This window comes from Xenopus tropicalis, chromosome 2, assembly GCF_000004195.4.
Source record: "Xenopus tropicalis strain Nigerian chromosome 2, UCB_Xtro_10.0, whole genome shotgun sequence".
NCBI lineage: Eukaryota > Metazoa > Chordata > Amphibia > Anura > Pipidae > Xenopus > Xenopus tropicalis.
Window position 1 is genome coordinate 170724054 of NC_030678.2, and position 14789 is coordinate 170738842.

General features: G+C 44.1%; 1 protein-coding gene across 2 annotated transcripts; it reads right to left on the reverse strand.

Moving 5' to 3' along the window:
• Positions 1 to 38: 38 nt before the first annotated feature.
• On the reverse strand, positions 39 to 14235 carry ccdc90b (coiled-coil domain containing 90B). Of its 2 annotated transcripts, none has more exons than XM_012956729.3 (9): positions 14024 to 14235; positions 12213 to 12335; positions 8566 to 8669; positions 6965 to 7066; positions 4240 to 4281; positions 2792 to 2863; positions 2597 to 2650; positions 1250 to 1364; positions 39 to 1073 (listed from the first exon to the last, which is right to left on the reverse strand). In XM_012956729.3, the coding sequence occupies exons 1-9, from the start codon at positions 14157 to 14159 to the stop codon at positions 1018 to 1020; spliced, it is 804 nt and encodes a 267-aa protein (XP_012812183.1). In that variant the 5' UTR covers positions 14160 to 14235; the 3' UTR covers positions 39 to 1017.
• Positions 14236 to 14789: the final 554 nt, after the last annotated feature.

Below are 14789 nucleotides of genomic sequence, written 5' to 3' on the forward strand. Positions count from 1 at the left end.
AAAGACATAGAGATTAAAAGAAATTGCACTGAATTCACTTTTAGGATTACATTAAATAACTTTATTAGCAGCAAATAATGCAGCAACATACAGTGCAGTAAGTCTTTAAGGCACAAAATGGCATAACATAAAGCAGTACTGGGTGCTATGGAGTAGTACAGTCCAACCAGTGTCATTCAGCCCTGCCAGGGATGCTGGGAGTTGTACAGGTAAGCATTTATGTTTAGTTTTATGGGGCATTGCATTTAGATCCTTCATTTGATGGCCCCTTTATGGCCTGCACCCACCAGCAATCCCTGCCCCTCCCCATGGGGCACTGACAGGTCTCTGGGCAATTCAGAAAAGGGCAGGATGCAAATAAACATGGCGGTTTGTGCCTGCACTTTCTAAATGCCCCCTTTTTCCTCCTTGGGCCCTTCCGGCTAGCTGTAATGGGATTATAATGCTACAAGAAGGCTATGCTTGGGCAGCCAGTGAACAATGGAAGCTTATGAAAGCCTGAAACATCAAATTGAGTCAATCACTTCTTTATAAAAAATAGGGGCAACAAAATATTATTGTACATTCACTTCTCTTATTATCTCCAGTAGATAAATAGATATAGAACTTGTTACAATTTAAAGGCAGAGTGGCCCTTTATCAAGAGCTGGCAGTCAGTGATGAGTAACATTCACCATATGTAAAGGGGAAGTTCACCTTAGAAGTCATTAGGACATAGTTGGCTATTCTGATATTGTTCTACTGTACTGAAGGTAAAAATTGAGAATCTGTAGCTTTTTATTCATTGGACTACAACTCCCAGCATCCTCAGCTGTTGGCAGATGTTTGAAATTGTAGTTTAGAAACAACCCCTGGCTGCAGATCAGTCATACAATAAAACAAAGCGGCAAGTTTCATGTGTAAAACAAAGGCCATTTGGCCAGCAATGTGTATATACTTGCAGTCTCTATTCACTGGCCGAAGGCTTAGTGGCAATGTTCCTTTATACTATATACAGGGTGAAGGGCTCCCCGCGTGCTATTTCCACAGCCGATAGAAGCCCAGGGCTATCGCTAGGCAGGTAAATACGGACGCTGCAAGAGACAAAGAGGGAAATAGAAATGGGATTGGCTGGGAACATAAACATCGGGGACTGTGCAAGAGTTAATTCCACTCCTGGCAGCAATGGCGTAATATAACCGAGTTGGGCCCCCCCACAAAATAATCTTCAGGGGGGCTGACAGTAGCTTATAGTTTTAGTCTACCATACCTGCCATATAGCGCACAGTGTCCAGTTTGTGGGATTCCATCAGGGTCTTTAGTGAGGCGATGTCTATATCTATCTTTTTGTTGATTTCTGTAATGACGCTGTCTGTTGTTGCGTTCTGCAATAAACCGCCAATATTAAATCAAAAAATCTTCCAGCCACAGGGGGGGCCGATACAGAGCTCAGAACAGTTTCATGTATTATTGGATTACTGAAGAATGTCAAGTAATCCAGGTGTTATCTGCAGGCAGTTCCTGCTGAATTGTGCTTAGTACAGGGGAATCCCTATGCTGCCATAGTTTTATGGTATCTCTCTGTACAGGCTATGAGCAAACTTAGGGGCTGTTCCTGCTGAATTGTGCTTAGTACAGGGGAATCCCTATGTGCCATAGTTTTATGATATCTCTCTGTACAGGCTATGAGCAAACTTAGGGGGCTGTTCCTGCTGAATTGTGCTTAGTACAGGGGAATCCCTATGCTGCCATAGTTTTATGGTATCTCTCTGTACAGGCTATGAGCAAACTTAGGGGGCTGTTCCTGCTGAATTGTGCTTAGTACAGGGGAATCCCTATGCTGCCATAGTTTTATGGTATCTCTCTGTACAGGCTATGAGCAAACTTAGGGGGCTGTTCCTGCTGAATTGTGCTTAGTACAGGGGATTCCCTATGCTGCCATAGTTTTATGGTATCTCTCTGTACAGGCTATGAGCAAACTTAGGGGGCTGTTCCTGCTGAATTGTGCTTAGTACAGGGGAATCCCTATGTGCCATAGTTTTATGGTATCTCTCTGTACAGGCTATAAGCAAACTTAGGGGGCTGTTCCTGCTGAATTGTGCTTAGTACAGGGGAATCCCTATGCTGCCATAGTTTTATGGTATCTCTCTGTACAGGCTATGAGCAAACTTAGGGGGCTGTTCCTGCTGAATTGTGCTTAGTACAGGGGAATCCCTATGTGCCATAGTTTTATGGTATCTCTCTGTACAGGCTATGAGCAAACTTAGGGGGCTGTTCCTGCTGAATTGTGCTTAGTACAGGGGGATCCCTATGTGCCATAGTTTTATGGTATCTCTCTGTACAGGCTATGAGCAAACTTAGATGGCTGTTCCTGCTGAATTGTGCTTAGTACAGGGGAATCCCTATGCTGCCATAGTTTTATGGTATCTCTCTGTACAGGCTATGAGCGAACATTCGGGGGCTGTTCCTGCTGAATTGTGCTTAGTACAGGGGAATCCCTATGCTGCCATAGTTTTATGGTATCTCTCTGTACAGGCTATGAGCGAACATTCGGGGGCTGTTCCTGCTGAATTGTGCTTAGTACAGAGGATGAGTTTTCTGACAGACACCAACTTACTTTTTTATGAAATTCAGTGCTGGCTTCCATCAGTTTCTTTTCTTGTTCTGTAAACTAAAGGAAAACATATGATTTCCAGCATTGAAATACTTTCTCGCTGCTCACGTTATACTATAACCACTAGATGGCAGCACAGATGCTTTATAAAACCTGGGTAAGGTTACATATTGCCAATTTATAAGGAGATATATTTACCAAGTCAGTCAGGCGGCTTCTCTCAAGATTCATATCCAGTTTGGCATCAGCGCTGATCCTGTTGGTCTCATTCTTAAAGAAAACTCATTATTAACACTTATGAATGTGCAAACGTTAAAGGCTACTTGTAATCGATTTGCAAGGAATAGTGTTTTGTGTTGATAAATGTGCAAATAATAATCAGGTGACAACTTGTCTGTATGTATGTATGTATGTATGTATGTATGTACGTATGTATAACTTTATTTATAAAGCGCCACAAGGGTACGCAGCGCTGTACAGTCTTACAGAATACAAAATTACACACAGGGAGGACAAGTGATATAATAAATAAATACAATAAATACATATATGTAAACATATATATATATATATATATATATATATATATAAGTGCCATGTGGTATGAGACACAGTAGGAAGGAGGTCCCTGCCCCGTAGAGCTTACAATCTGAGTACAAAGAAATATCTATAGTATTATTATGCTGTCCCACCAACAGCTCAGTAGTTTCCTGACTGCAGCCTTGTGCCTTTATATGGGCACAGAACCCCTCAGTGACTGCTAATATCCTTATCATTTACAGTAGGGGGTACATTATCCCTTATAATACATGAGTGATACTCAGAGTTCCCTGTATAACTCAGCCTGCAGCCTTGTGCCTTTATATGGGGGGCACAGAACCCCTCAGTGACTGCTAATATCCTTATCATTTACAGTAGGGGGTACATTATCCCTTATAATACATGAGTGATACTCAGAGTTCCCTGTATAACTCAGCCTGCAGCCTTGTGCCTTTATATGGGCACAGAACCCCTCAGTGACTGCTAATATCCTTATCATTTACAGTAGGGGGTACATTATCCCTTATAATACATGAGTGATACTCAGAGTTCCCTGTATAACTCAGCCTGCAGCCTTGTGCCTTTATATGGGCACAAGAAAATTTTGTACTACACAACATCTCTCTCAGATACAATACACATCAGTTAATAGAGCTTCTCCAGCAGAATCCTGCATTTCCCAGGGGGCCAAAGCCATGTGACACTTTACTGCTGCGCTGCAAGTTGGAGTGATATCCCCCCCTCCTCACGCCCAGCAGCCGATCAGCAGAACAATGGGAAGGGAGCAAGATAGCAGCTCCCAGTAGGTATCAGAATAGCACTCAATAGTAAGAAATCCAAGTCCGGCTTGGGACTCCTCCAGTTACATGGGAGTAGGAGAAACAATAGGTTAGCTGAAAGCAGTTCTAATGTGTAGCGCTGGCTGAAAGCTCAGACTCAGGCACAATGCACTGAGATGGCGCCTACACACCAATATTACAGCTACAAATACATTTGTTGGTTCAAAATAAAAGTTTAAATGGCAGAGGGAATTATTTGCTGTGTAACAGTGTCATTTAGAAATAAAAAGTATCCCATAAATATCATGGCAGAATCCCATTACTCACCAAAAGATGCTGTCTCACATGTTCTAATTCAATTTTCATTTTCTAGTAGGGATTAAAAAGACACATTAGAGGAAGATGGTAGCTTAAACAGAGATAATTTTATACTGTGCTTATAACTTGGCTTTAGCAGCAGTCCTGCCCTGCTTTATGGCTGAGATTGTAGCTATCTGTATAACAGAGCATTCTGTCACAGTGGCACAGATCCTATCTGATCCCCCCATTGTAAGCAGCAGTCCTGCCCTGCTTTATGGCTGAGATTCTAGCTATCTGTATAACAGAGCATTCTGTCACAGTGGCACAGATCCTATCTGATCCCCCCATTGTAAGCAGCAGTCCTGCCCTGCTTTATGGCTGAGATTCTAGCTATCTGTATAACAGAGCATTCTGTCACAGTGGCACAGATCCTATCTGATCCCCCCATTGTAAGCAGCAGTCCTGCCCTGCTTTATGGCTGAGATTCTAGCTATCTGTATAACAGAGCATTCTGTCACAGTGGCACAGATCCTATCTGATCCCCCCCCCCCCCCCCCATTGTAAGCAGCAGTCCTGCCCTGCTTTATGGCTGAGATTCTAGCTATCTGTATAACAGAGCATTCTGTCACAGTGGCACAGATCCTATCTGATCCCCCCCATTGTAAGCAGCAGTCCTGCCCTGCTTTATGGCTGAGATTCTAGCTATCTGTATAACAGAGCATTCTGTCACAGTGACACAGATCCTATCTGATCCCCCCATTGTAAGCAGCAGTCCTGCCCTGCTTTATGGCTGAGATTCTAGCTATCTGTATAACAGAGCATTCTGTCACAGTGGCACAGATCCTATCTGATCCCCCCATTGTAAGCAGCAGTCCTGCCCTGCTTTATGGCTGAGATTCTAGCTATCTGTATAACAGAGCATTCTGTCACAGTGGCACAGATCCTATCTGAACCCCCCATTGTAAGCAGCAGTCCTGCCCTGCTTTATGGCTGAGATTCTAGCTATCTGTATAACACAGCATTCTGTGTAAGACAAGCCGCACATGTGCAGAGGTCCGGTCCAGAAGCAGATCTATTAATATACTGCACTGCTGTACTTATAATCAATCCATCCCTGCAGCTTTGGAAGATAAATTGCCTGAGAAAACTACGATGATAGGGGAAAGAAGAGCCAAGTTGTTCCCTAAGCGGAGGAGCCAGAGCCGCTTCCCTGGGACAGGAGAACGCATGATAAATGAGCAGCGTGAGTAATTACTCTATTTATTAAACCTGAGAACTTGCAAAGATGTAACGCTCTGCTTCAACCAGTTCCCCTCTAAAGTCTGCGTGCCCCCCTACCCCTAACTGAACTGAGGGGCAAGCGCAGGTCCTGCACCCTGCCGCACCAATGGCCCCTATAGTCTCACTGCAGAATGGCCATGGGGCTCCATTATATAATTCTATTCCAAGGGGGCGTGGTCTTACAGCCAAGAGGTGTGAGATGTCACTGGGGGTGTGGCCACCAAAAACATGGCTGTAAATGGCGCTGTCCTCACCAGAGAGACCTCCCTGTCCCATAGGATAACCTTTAAGGAGGCAACCCCCCAGTTTGAGTAGTGCTCCCCTCAGCCTATTAAGGCTCAGGAAAGAAAGCCCCGGGGGAATGTGAGGGGCAGCCAGTCGGTTTAACTCATACAGTACCCGCTCCTCAATAGGAATGTTTATTCCCCATATGCAGTGAAGCAATGGGGCTAAATACTGGGGTTCACTCTTCAGTCTGGGGCAAATATTAGGCCGCAACCACCTCCGATGCCTGTGATTTTATTCTTTAACTTTTGGGTTATATGGGGTTGCTTTCTTTATCCGCAATTTATAGCCTTGGTTACTATGGTTACCATTCTCCAATCCCACAAGCAAGTTCCATGCCCTTATTTCCACTATGAGAGTGTCTTGTAAAGTATATTTTATTCCAACCCTCCACTCTGCCATTCACATCACTGCCTGGGTGGGTAGGGTAAGTGGCACCCTAGTTTCACCCTGGGCAGTGTGCCGATTTAACACCATGCCAGAGACGGAGTAGGGCCAGGACTGGGTGGATACATGATCAGCGCCATTTTTATGTTAGCTCCATATTGAGATGCTGCTGATTCATCCAGGGGGCTCATTAATAGGAGGAAAATGTGTATTGTATGGAAACAGAGTGTAAGGAATACAGTGTATAACACATAAAATATGTATAAGGCAGCAAACACACACATTATATATATTATATAGTCCATAGGGTGCACACCATTTCCAGCAACAAAACCTGGGTGCTAGTACAAAAAAATGCACTGGAACAAGGACAGCAATCCTAGGACTTAAAGAATTGTGAGCAAAATGTAAATGCAAAAATAGAAATAAACCTTTCTATTTTTGCATTTACATTTTGCTCACAATTCTTTATATATATATATATATATATATATATATAAAGTGCACTCTTATAATGGAGGCATTAGACTGAGATTCAGAATAGGCCCTGTAGTTTAATGCAGTATGATTCTATGGGTGGGAAGTTTGAGACAAGAGGAGAATGTAAAGGTTTAGTTCCCCTTTAAGTGCAGCGCTACTATGGGAGAAGCCACACACTGTATCCGGCATGTGTCAGAGCTGCTGCCAATGTAAATACACACACGCGCTTAGTGCCGTCTGTTCATATATTTGAACAACAGTCCATCAGGGAGATGTCTCTTTAACAAAGTGGGAAAGATTATCCATGCCAGGCGCATACCTCATTCTCCGCTCTCAGCGTGGCAAACTCGCTCTTCTCCAGGATCACCATGTCTTTGCGGATGGAGTCCAAGTGTGCCATTATCTGCTGCACTGTTATTTCCTGAGAGACACAGAGAAGCGCTTAGCCCTACATAATATACCGGGGGGGGGATACGGATCACTAACAGCAGATCCGGGAGCAGTTGGGCAAAGGCTTTATATCCAGTCGCAGCATGGGAAAGCGTGCCGCCCCGAGCCCAATAACCGGAGCCTGGCATTGTGTTTCTATATAGGGCATCATTATACAGCAGCCTGCCATGCTTGTCCCACCCCCTCCCCGAATGAGGGGTCTCTGGTTATTAAAGGAACAGTTCAGTGAAAAAATGAAACTGAGTAAAATAGACAGACTGGGCAAAATAAAAAATATTTCTAATATAGTTAGTAAGGCAGAAATTTAATCTATAAAGGCTGGAGTGGGCAGATGTCTAACATAATAGCCAGAACACTACTTCCTGCTTTACAGCTCTCTAACCTCTTAGTTAATCCGTGACTTTAGTGGGGGGCCACATGGGACATAACTGTCAGTTAGTTTGTGAGCACTCAGGTCAGATTCATATGCAACTTACTGAGCAGTTATATCCCATGTGGCCCCCCCTCAAGTCACTGATTGGTTACTGACTGCTAACAGCTTAGAGAGCTGTGGAGTTCTGGCTATTATATTAGACATCTGCCCACTCCAGCCCTTATAGATTACATTTTTGCCTAACTAACTAGTCTGTCTACTTTACGCAGTTTCATTTTTATACTGAACTGTTCCTTTAAAAGGTTAAAGGGAAAGTTACTCCTCCAAGAAAATGAAAAGTACATTTTTAAAAATTGTTCTGTTTGTAGTTAAGGCAGCAACTCTTTGGCTGCTGTGCCAGCCTGACCCAGTGGCAGTAGATAACTTCCACCCCCCACAACAACATTTGGGGGGGGGGGGCTGGTATGCCCCTTGAGCTCCCTTTTCCCCCCTTAATGCTTCTCTGCTCTCTTGTGATGATTGGTGGTAGAGTTTAAGCCGCAGAAGTGGTTGGGCACTACCATACAGCCCACCCCATGTTCCTGGGTCCCCCCCTTAGGGTCTGCTGTATGGTAGTTACCCCACTGCCAGTGGTTTATTTGTATACGAGGCAGTTTCCCCAGTAAGAATCTGCTCACCATATCCAGTGCTTTACCCTCCCGCATTCTGCTGTGCTGCTTATACACGGAGTAGGAAGCACCACCATCTCTGCACGCATTAATAGAACTTTCTTTTGAAGGAGAATAGTGTGTCAGTGGCACTGCACGTGCTCAGAAAATGTGAATCTGCGTTCATTACTAATTAGCCTTGTGACATATATATTGTATATATACAGTATATTGTGAGTGGGTCCCTAAACGCAGGTAAGTGACAGCGGCCCAGGGCATGTATTGGGAATCAGCAAAAAAGAAGATGGGGGGCTACTGGGGACACAGATCGCTAGCCATTCCTACATAGGGAAGTGCCCGACATCAGTTCAGTGCCCAATCACACAAAATGCTTGTATTTAACTGCCATATTTTGCTTCTGAATATACAAAACATAGAAAGAAATGTCACCTGCTGGGCCCTCGTCACCATATCCCGGTACACGGTGTCTATGCTGGCATTTGTCAGTGTCGCCAAGGCCGATACAATTGTCTCTGCTTGAACTTTATCAAAGCCTGGAGAGGGCAGAATGGGAGAGAACTTACTTTAACTTGCACAGACCTACTGGAACAGTGTTATATATCATAATATCTCATCCAATACAGACATAAGGGCTCACTGAGGGGTTCTGTGCCCATATAAAGGCACAATGCTGCAGGCTGAGTTATACAGGGAACTCTGAGTATCACTCATGTATTATAAGGGATAATGTACCCCCTACTGTAAATGATAAGGATATTAGCAGTCACTGAGGGGTTCTGTGCCCATATAAAGGCACAATGCTGCAGGCTGAGTTATACAGGGAACTCTGAGTATCACTCATGTATTATAAGGGATAATGTACCCCCTACTGTAAATGATAAGGATATTAGCAGTCACTGAGGGGTTCTGTGCCCCCCATATAAAGGCACAAGGCTGCAGGCTGAGTTATACAGGGAACTCTGAGTATCACTCATGTATTATAAGGGATAATGTACCCCCTACTGTAAATGATAAGGATATTAGCAGTCACTGAGGGGTTCTGTGCCCATATAAAGGCACAAGGCTGCAGGCTGAGTTATACAGGGAACTCTGAGTATCACTCATGTATTATAAGGGATAATGTACCCCCTACTGTAAATGATAAGGATATTAGCAGTCACTGAGGGGTTCTGTGCCCATATAAAGGCACAAGGCTGCAGGCTGAGTTATACAGGGAACTCTGAGTATCACTCATGTATTATAAGGGATAATGTACCCCCTACTGTAAATGATAAGGATATTAGCAGTCACTGAGGGGTTCTGTGCCCATATAAAGGCACAAGGCTGCAGGCTGAGTTATACAGGGAACTCTGAGTATCACTCATGTATTATAAGGGATAATGTACCCCCTACTGTAAATGATAAGGATATTAGCAGTCACTGAGGGGTTCTGTGCCCATATAAAGGCACAAGGCTGCAGGCTGAGTTATACAGGGAACTCTGAGTATCACTCATATATTATAAGGGATAATGTACCCCCTACAAGAAATTATGAGGGTATTAAAAGTCACGCCTATCTAAAGGGGCAGACCAGGTAACCCCAAGGTGATTTCTACTGTCTTTTAATTTCATAGTAATAATAACACCCATAATAGTGTGGTGGGGGGGGATATTATTTCCTTTTGTGCACTGGCTTTGTCTTTACGGGAATCAATACAAATAAATACAGTTTAAGCAGACTTTGGAGGTAACAGGGAGGGAGGATATGGCAGAGAAGTTAAGGGAAAGTGCAAGTGAATTACAGCAGAACCATAAATTAACATGCCCTTAATTGCACGGCTGAACAGTGAGGACCCCCCCATATTAATCAGTGCTAACTGCACAGCTCAGGGGTTCTGCTAATGAGATTTGTGCCTCTTTGCCTGTATATTCCCTCTGTAACCGACACATACAGGAGAGAGTCGCTGGATCCGCAGGAACATTTCTATTTCTCAAAAGCCCTTCAGACTCCTTCAATGTTATTTTATTATGGGAAGTGAAATGCAGATTATGGCTCAGTATATTGAGGGGGCAGGTTAATAAGCTATGGGAGCCGGCGTGTACAAACCCACAGAGCTGCAGGGCACACAATGTACAGTGACAGACACTTTCGTTAGGACTAAAAGGACAAATGCAACAAAATCCTGACTTATGGTGCAATCTTTAGTTACCCTTATGCCCTTGTCTCTCTCCCAGCAGTGCCAAGTCCTGCCACATTAGCACAATGCCCAATCAATAAGCCACAAGCGCAACCCAATCTCTCTTACTCATCTGCTCGGCTCCATTAGCTCCGGGAACGTACCATTCTGAGATACCAGCCGCACTACTCTTCTACAGAGAGACACCTTTCTTCTACACACAATAGCATTATAGGTCCCTTCCCTATCTCTCTTGTTATTATCACCTTGTGTCCTGACTTTCACTTCTGCTTCATTTGTCTTTAGAGCTCACAGTCTTTACCCCCAGCTATTCTCCTGCTTCTTTATCACACAACAGGGGGTACTTTATTCACTATGTATCCAAAAAGAGAGGGAAGTCATGATTGTAACAGAATGGGAAAGAAAATGTCTGGATTTCCCATTCTGTTCCAGTCATGACTTCCCTCTCTTTTTGGATACATAGTGAATAATGTACCCCCTATTGTAAAATATAAGGATATTGTAAGTCACGAGGAGTACCATGACCTTTGGTCTTGTGCATTTAAACAGGTCATGGAATTCTGAGGTGACTTCAAATATCCTCATACTTTACAACATAGGGTACTTTATTATAATTTACAAGTTTCAGTGAGTCATGTGACAGAAATTACATCACTAAGCACCGTTAATATTAATTTATTAATTTAATAAATTAATGATAAATTTCCCGTAGGGAAATGACCAAACTGTATATATTTATTTTGCCTCTCTTCTGCCACTTACTAAGCTACAACCCCCAGAAGGAAGTGAATTCCAGGTGGAAATTACATTACACTGCATTCAGCCCAAATGTAGCCAACAGTGCCCCCTAGGTACCCATTAGAGCCAGAGGCCCCCCCCCCCCCAAATCAGCCAATGCTTTGTACCTTAATAAAAATGTCTTCTTAACTGATTATATATATATATATATATTTATATTGGTTACAAAATATTGAGAAATGTATTGGTACAAGTACATAGTAAGCAGGACTGGCAAATAGGAACAGAGCTGCCAATCCATTGTTGGGCTGAGCCAGTACATTAGAGACTTTATGTGAGAGGAGAAGAGGAATCAGACTGGGATTGGGTGGGTTCCCTTGGGGGCACATTTATTATAGTGTCTAAGTCAATATCACAAATTATGTTGGCCATAGCCACCAATCAGATCTTTGCCTTTGTTTAACTTGTAGTTAACCTGAATTTGAATTGCTGATTGGTTGCTATGGGCAACTTCACCAGTGCTGTTGGCTTAAACACCATAATGTGTTCCTTATAGGGTTCCCTCCTGTCCGGTTTTGACCCGGATAGCATGGTTTTTGGAATGGCTGCCTGTGTCAAAACCTCCTGCCTGGTTTCCCTGATTAGGAAAACTGGGCAGGACTCAGTAACATTGACGCGGTGATTGGGCAATCGCCTAGTCACAGCCCTGCCTCCTTCCCCACTCTGCGATGTCACGGCCCTGCCTCTTCCCCGCCCTGCAACATCATGACCCCGCCTCTTCCCCACCCCTATGACATCACCCCCGCCCCCTTGCCCAGCTTTCTTAGCCGGCAGAGCTTAGCCGGCAACCCTAGTCCCTTAACTGTACAATAACACACACATGCAGACTCACACTCAGTCTCTCAGACACAAGCAGATTTAGACTTCCCCCATATTACTGAACTTACTGAGATCTCAAACACCATTATGGGGGCCTGGGGCAATGGTCCGTGCCCTGTTTGAGGGAATGTGCCCCCCTTGCCCCTTACCGTGGGTGCCTATATATTCAGCTGATTGGCACTATATGTATCCTCCTCCACAGTGATCATCCCCCCCGCCCCCATGTACCCTTAGCCGGGCAGTTCAGAGAATAAGAGCCATCAGAAGAGGTTTGGGACTCACCGTGGGTCTCCAGCTCCCTCACTAAGGCATGGGTATCAAACGTCAGCTTCCTCTGCTCCAGCGGCGTAATCTCCACTTGTCTCACATCGTACCCGGCGGGAAGCGCTGCCGAGGTGGCAAACCCTAGGGAAACAGAGGGAGCTAAGGTCACACAGAGCCATAATCACCTGCATAATTCTGTGCTATTATATAGCATCTTATATATCTATTTAGCTTTCACATAGGAATCATGTGAAATAAAGACTGCCAAACTAGACTTTTTTTTGCTAAATGCTTTGTTTAAAATATAATGTACATAATGTATTCTTATGTACAAATATACATATATAAAAAGGAATTCTAGCAGTGACTGTGTATACAGCAGACCCTGTGGTCGCGGGGGGGCCCATACTGCGGGGTCTGCTGTACCCTAGTTTCCCTCCCCGGCCCTTCTACTACCTTTACAGTAATATGGGCTGTGCTAGGAGGTGCGGCGCGACAGGGCCGGGAGGGAAGGGACTGGTCGCTCTGGGCCCCCCTGCAGCAAAATCTTCTAAGGGGGCCCAGCGTGACCATTCTCGCTGAATTCTAGATTATTTATAAAACATTACCATAGCTCTGGAAGCCACAGGGCTCTGTTCAGAAGGGACTGAGGCTGTTCTATGAACCCCAGCACCCAGCAATAAACACAGGCTTGTCCAGCTGGAAGCCAGGGGGCTGAATGAGGCCCCCCAAAGGGATTTTCATATCCCTGAGTCATCTCTAGAGCTACACAGACCTCTTAATTCAATTTGGCCCTGGAACACATGGGTACGATGTATAAAGCGCAGCCAATCCCACCCCCCCAGATTCATCCTACAAGCTCTGAAGTTGGGGGTCGGTTTCATTCCAGATTCTCTTTCAGCCTCCATTGCCATCAGAGCATTACCCAAGGCACTTCCTTATCCAACAGGGCCCCAGGGGCCACAGGAAACAGACCCAATCTAAGGCCATTGTAATAAACAGAGACCGGCCCAGTAGCTGTTGCACCCCCAGGCCGCACATTTTCCATATAAAGATGGAGCAGACCTAACTGATACACTTGCCGCATTCATTTTCCTATTAAAGGACAAGTCAACCCCCAAAAGTTTTTGCCTAGTAAAAGAAAAGATAATTCTAAGCAACTTTCCAATACGAATTTATTATACATTTTCAGTGCTTTAAAAGTTATTTGTAAATGTAATTGCTACTGAAAGCAGCATTGGCTGAACTGGTTGTTACTTTTTAAACAATGTTGCAAAGGTCGGTCTCCCCCAGCGAGTCAGGTCTGTCAGGCTGCTGCCTTGTGTTACATTGTTTCATATGCCGGAGCCCCCAGGGCAGGGAATAGGAAAGGACAGACAAACACTGCTTCTAATAGCAATTATAAATACAAATAACTCAAAAACCATTGCAAACTTGTAATGAACGTATATTAAGTCGCTTAGAATTTTGTTTTCTTTTATTAAGCAAAAACTTATATTCTGGGTTGACTTGTCCTTTAAAATAGAGGACATGCAGTTTACAGTGTGTACAAGTATATTGGAAGCTGGCTGCTGTATGTGCTGCTTTATACAGCAGCATACAAAGGGATATTGTTCCAGGCAATCTGTACAGTTGCAATACACTATATAGCAACACACAAATACACACACTCTAAGGGCATCCCAGTGCAGTAACCCATAGCAACCAAAGACTTGCACTATGATCAAATGTAACTGCTGGCTGGTTGCTATGGGTTACTGCACACCTATGTATCTAACTCCCTGCCACATTGTACCCATGCTGTACCATAATATTTAATACATTGTTACCTTTCTTCCAAGTCCTGTGCGCTGTCCCCTTGTGTCCCTGGGAAGGGTGCAGCTGGAGCTTTTTTCCCTGGAAAAGGTGCAAGTGGAGCCTATTGCCCTGGAGGGACAGATGCCTATAAAGCTGGCTGCCCTTCATCTCATACACTACCTGCTACTACTGAGCAGCATTGAGCAATCTCATTCTACTTCCTGGTTGGCAACTTCCTGTCTGGTGGAAATGCATGATGGGGAATGTAGTTTTTCTGGGTAGCTTCATTGTTCTAATGTAATTGCTCTGTGCATGATGACATTCCCCAGGAATTCTGACTCACGCCATAGCTGAATACTCTCCCTAATTCCGGAGACTTCTTTTCTCTCTCTCCGCCCCAGAATAGGCCCAAGGTTTTTAAAATTGACCAACTGCAAAGCAGTATTTCAGAGTTCCTGTGGCAATTAATGGTTTCTTTTTCTCAGCATGTTGTGAATAATGAAGAGAGTTTTATAAAGGGGATGAAACTCACTATGCACATTATCCCAGTGTTTCTGCCCACAACAGCAGGGGGTAGCCATTAGCCATATTCACTGGCATAGGGCTGGCACTATTATTATTTAGAGTCAAACACACTGGAATACTGTTAAAGGGGACCTGTCACCCTAAGAAATAATTCCATATCCTTTTGAATCAGGCTAGTACAAGTATGGAACCCCTTATCCGGAAACCAGTTATCCAGAAAGAAAGGCCATCTCCCATAGACTCCATTATAAGCAAATAATTCTTACTTTTAAA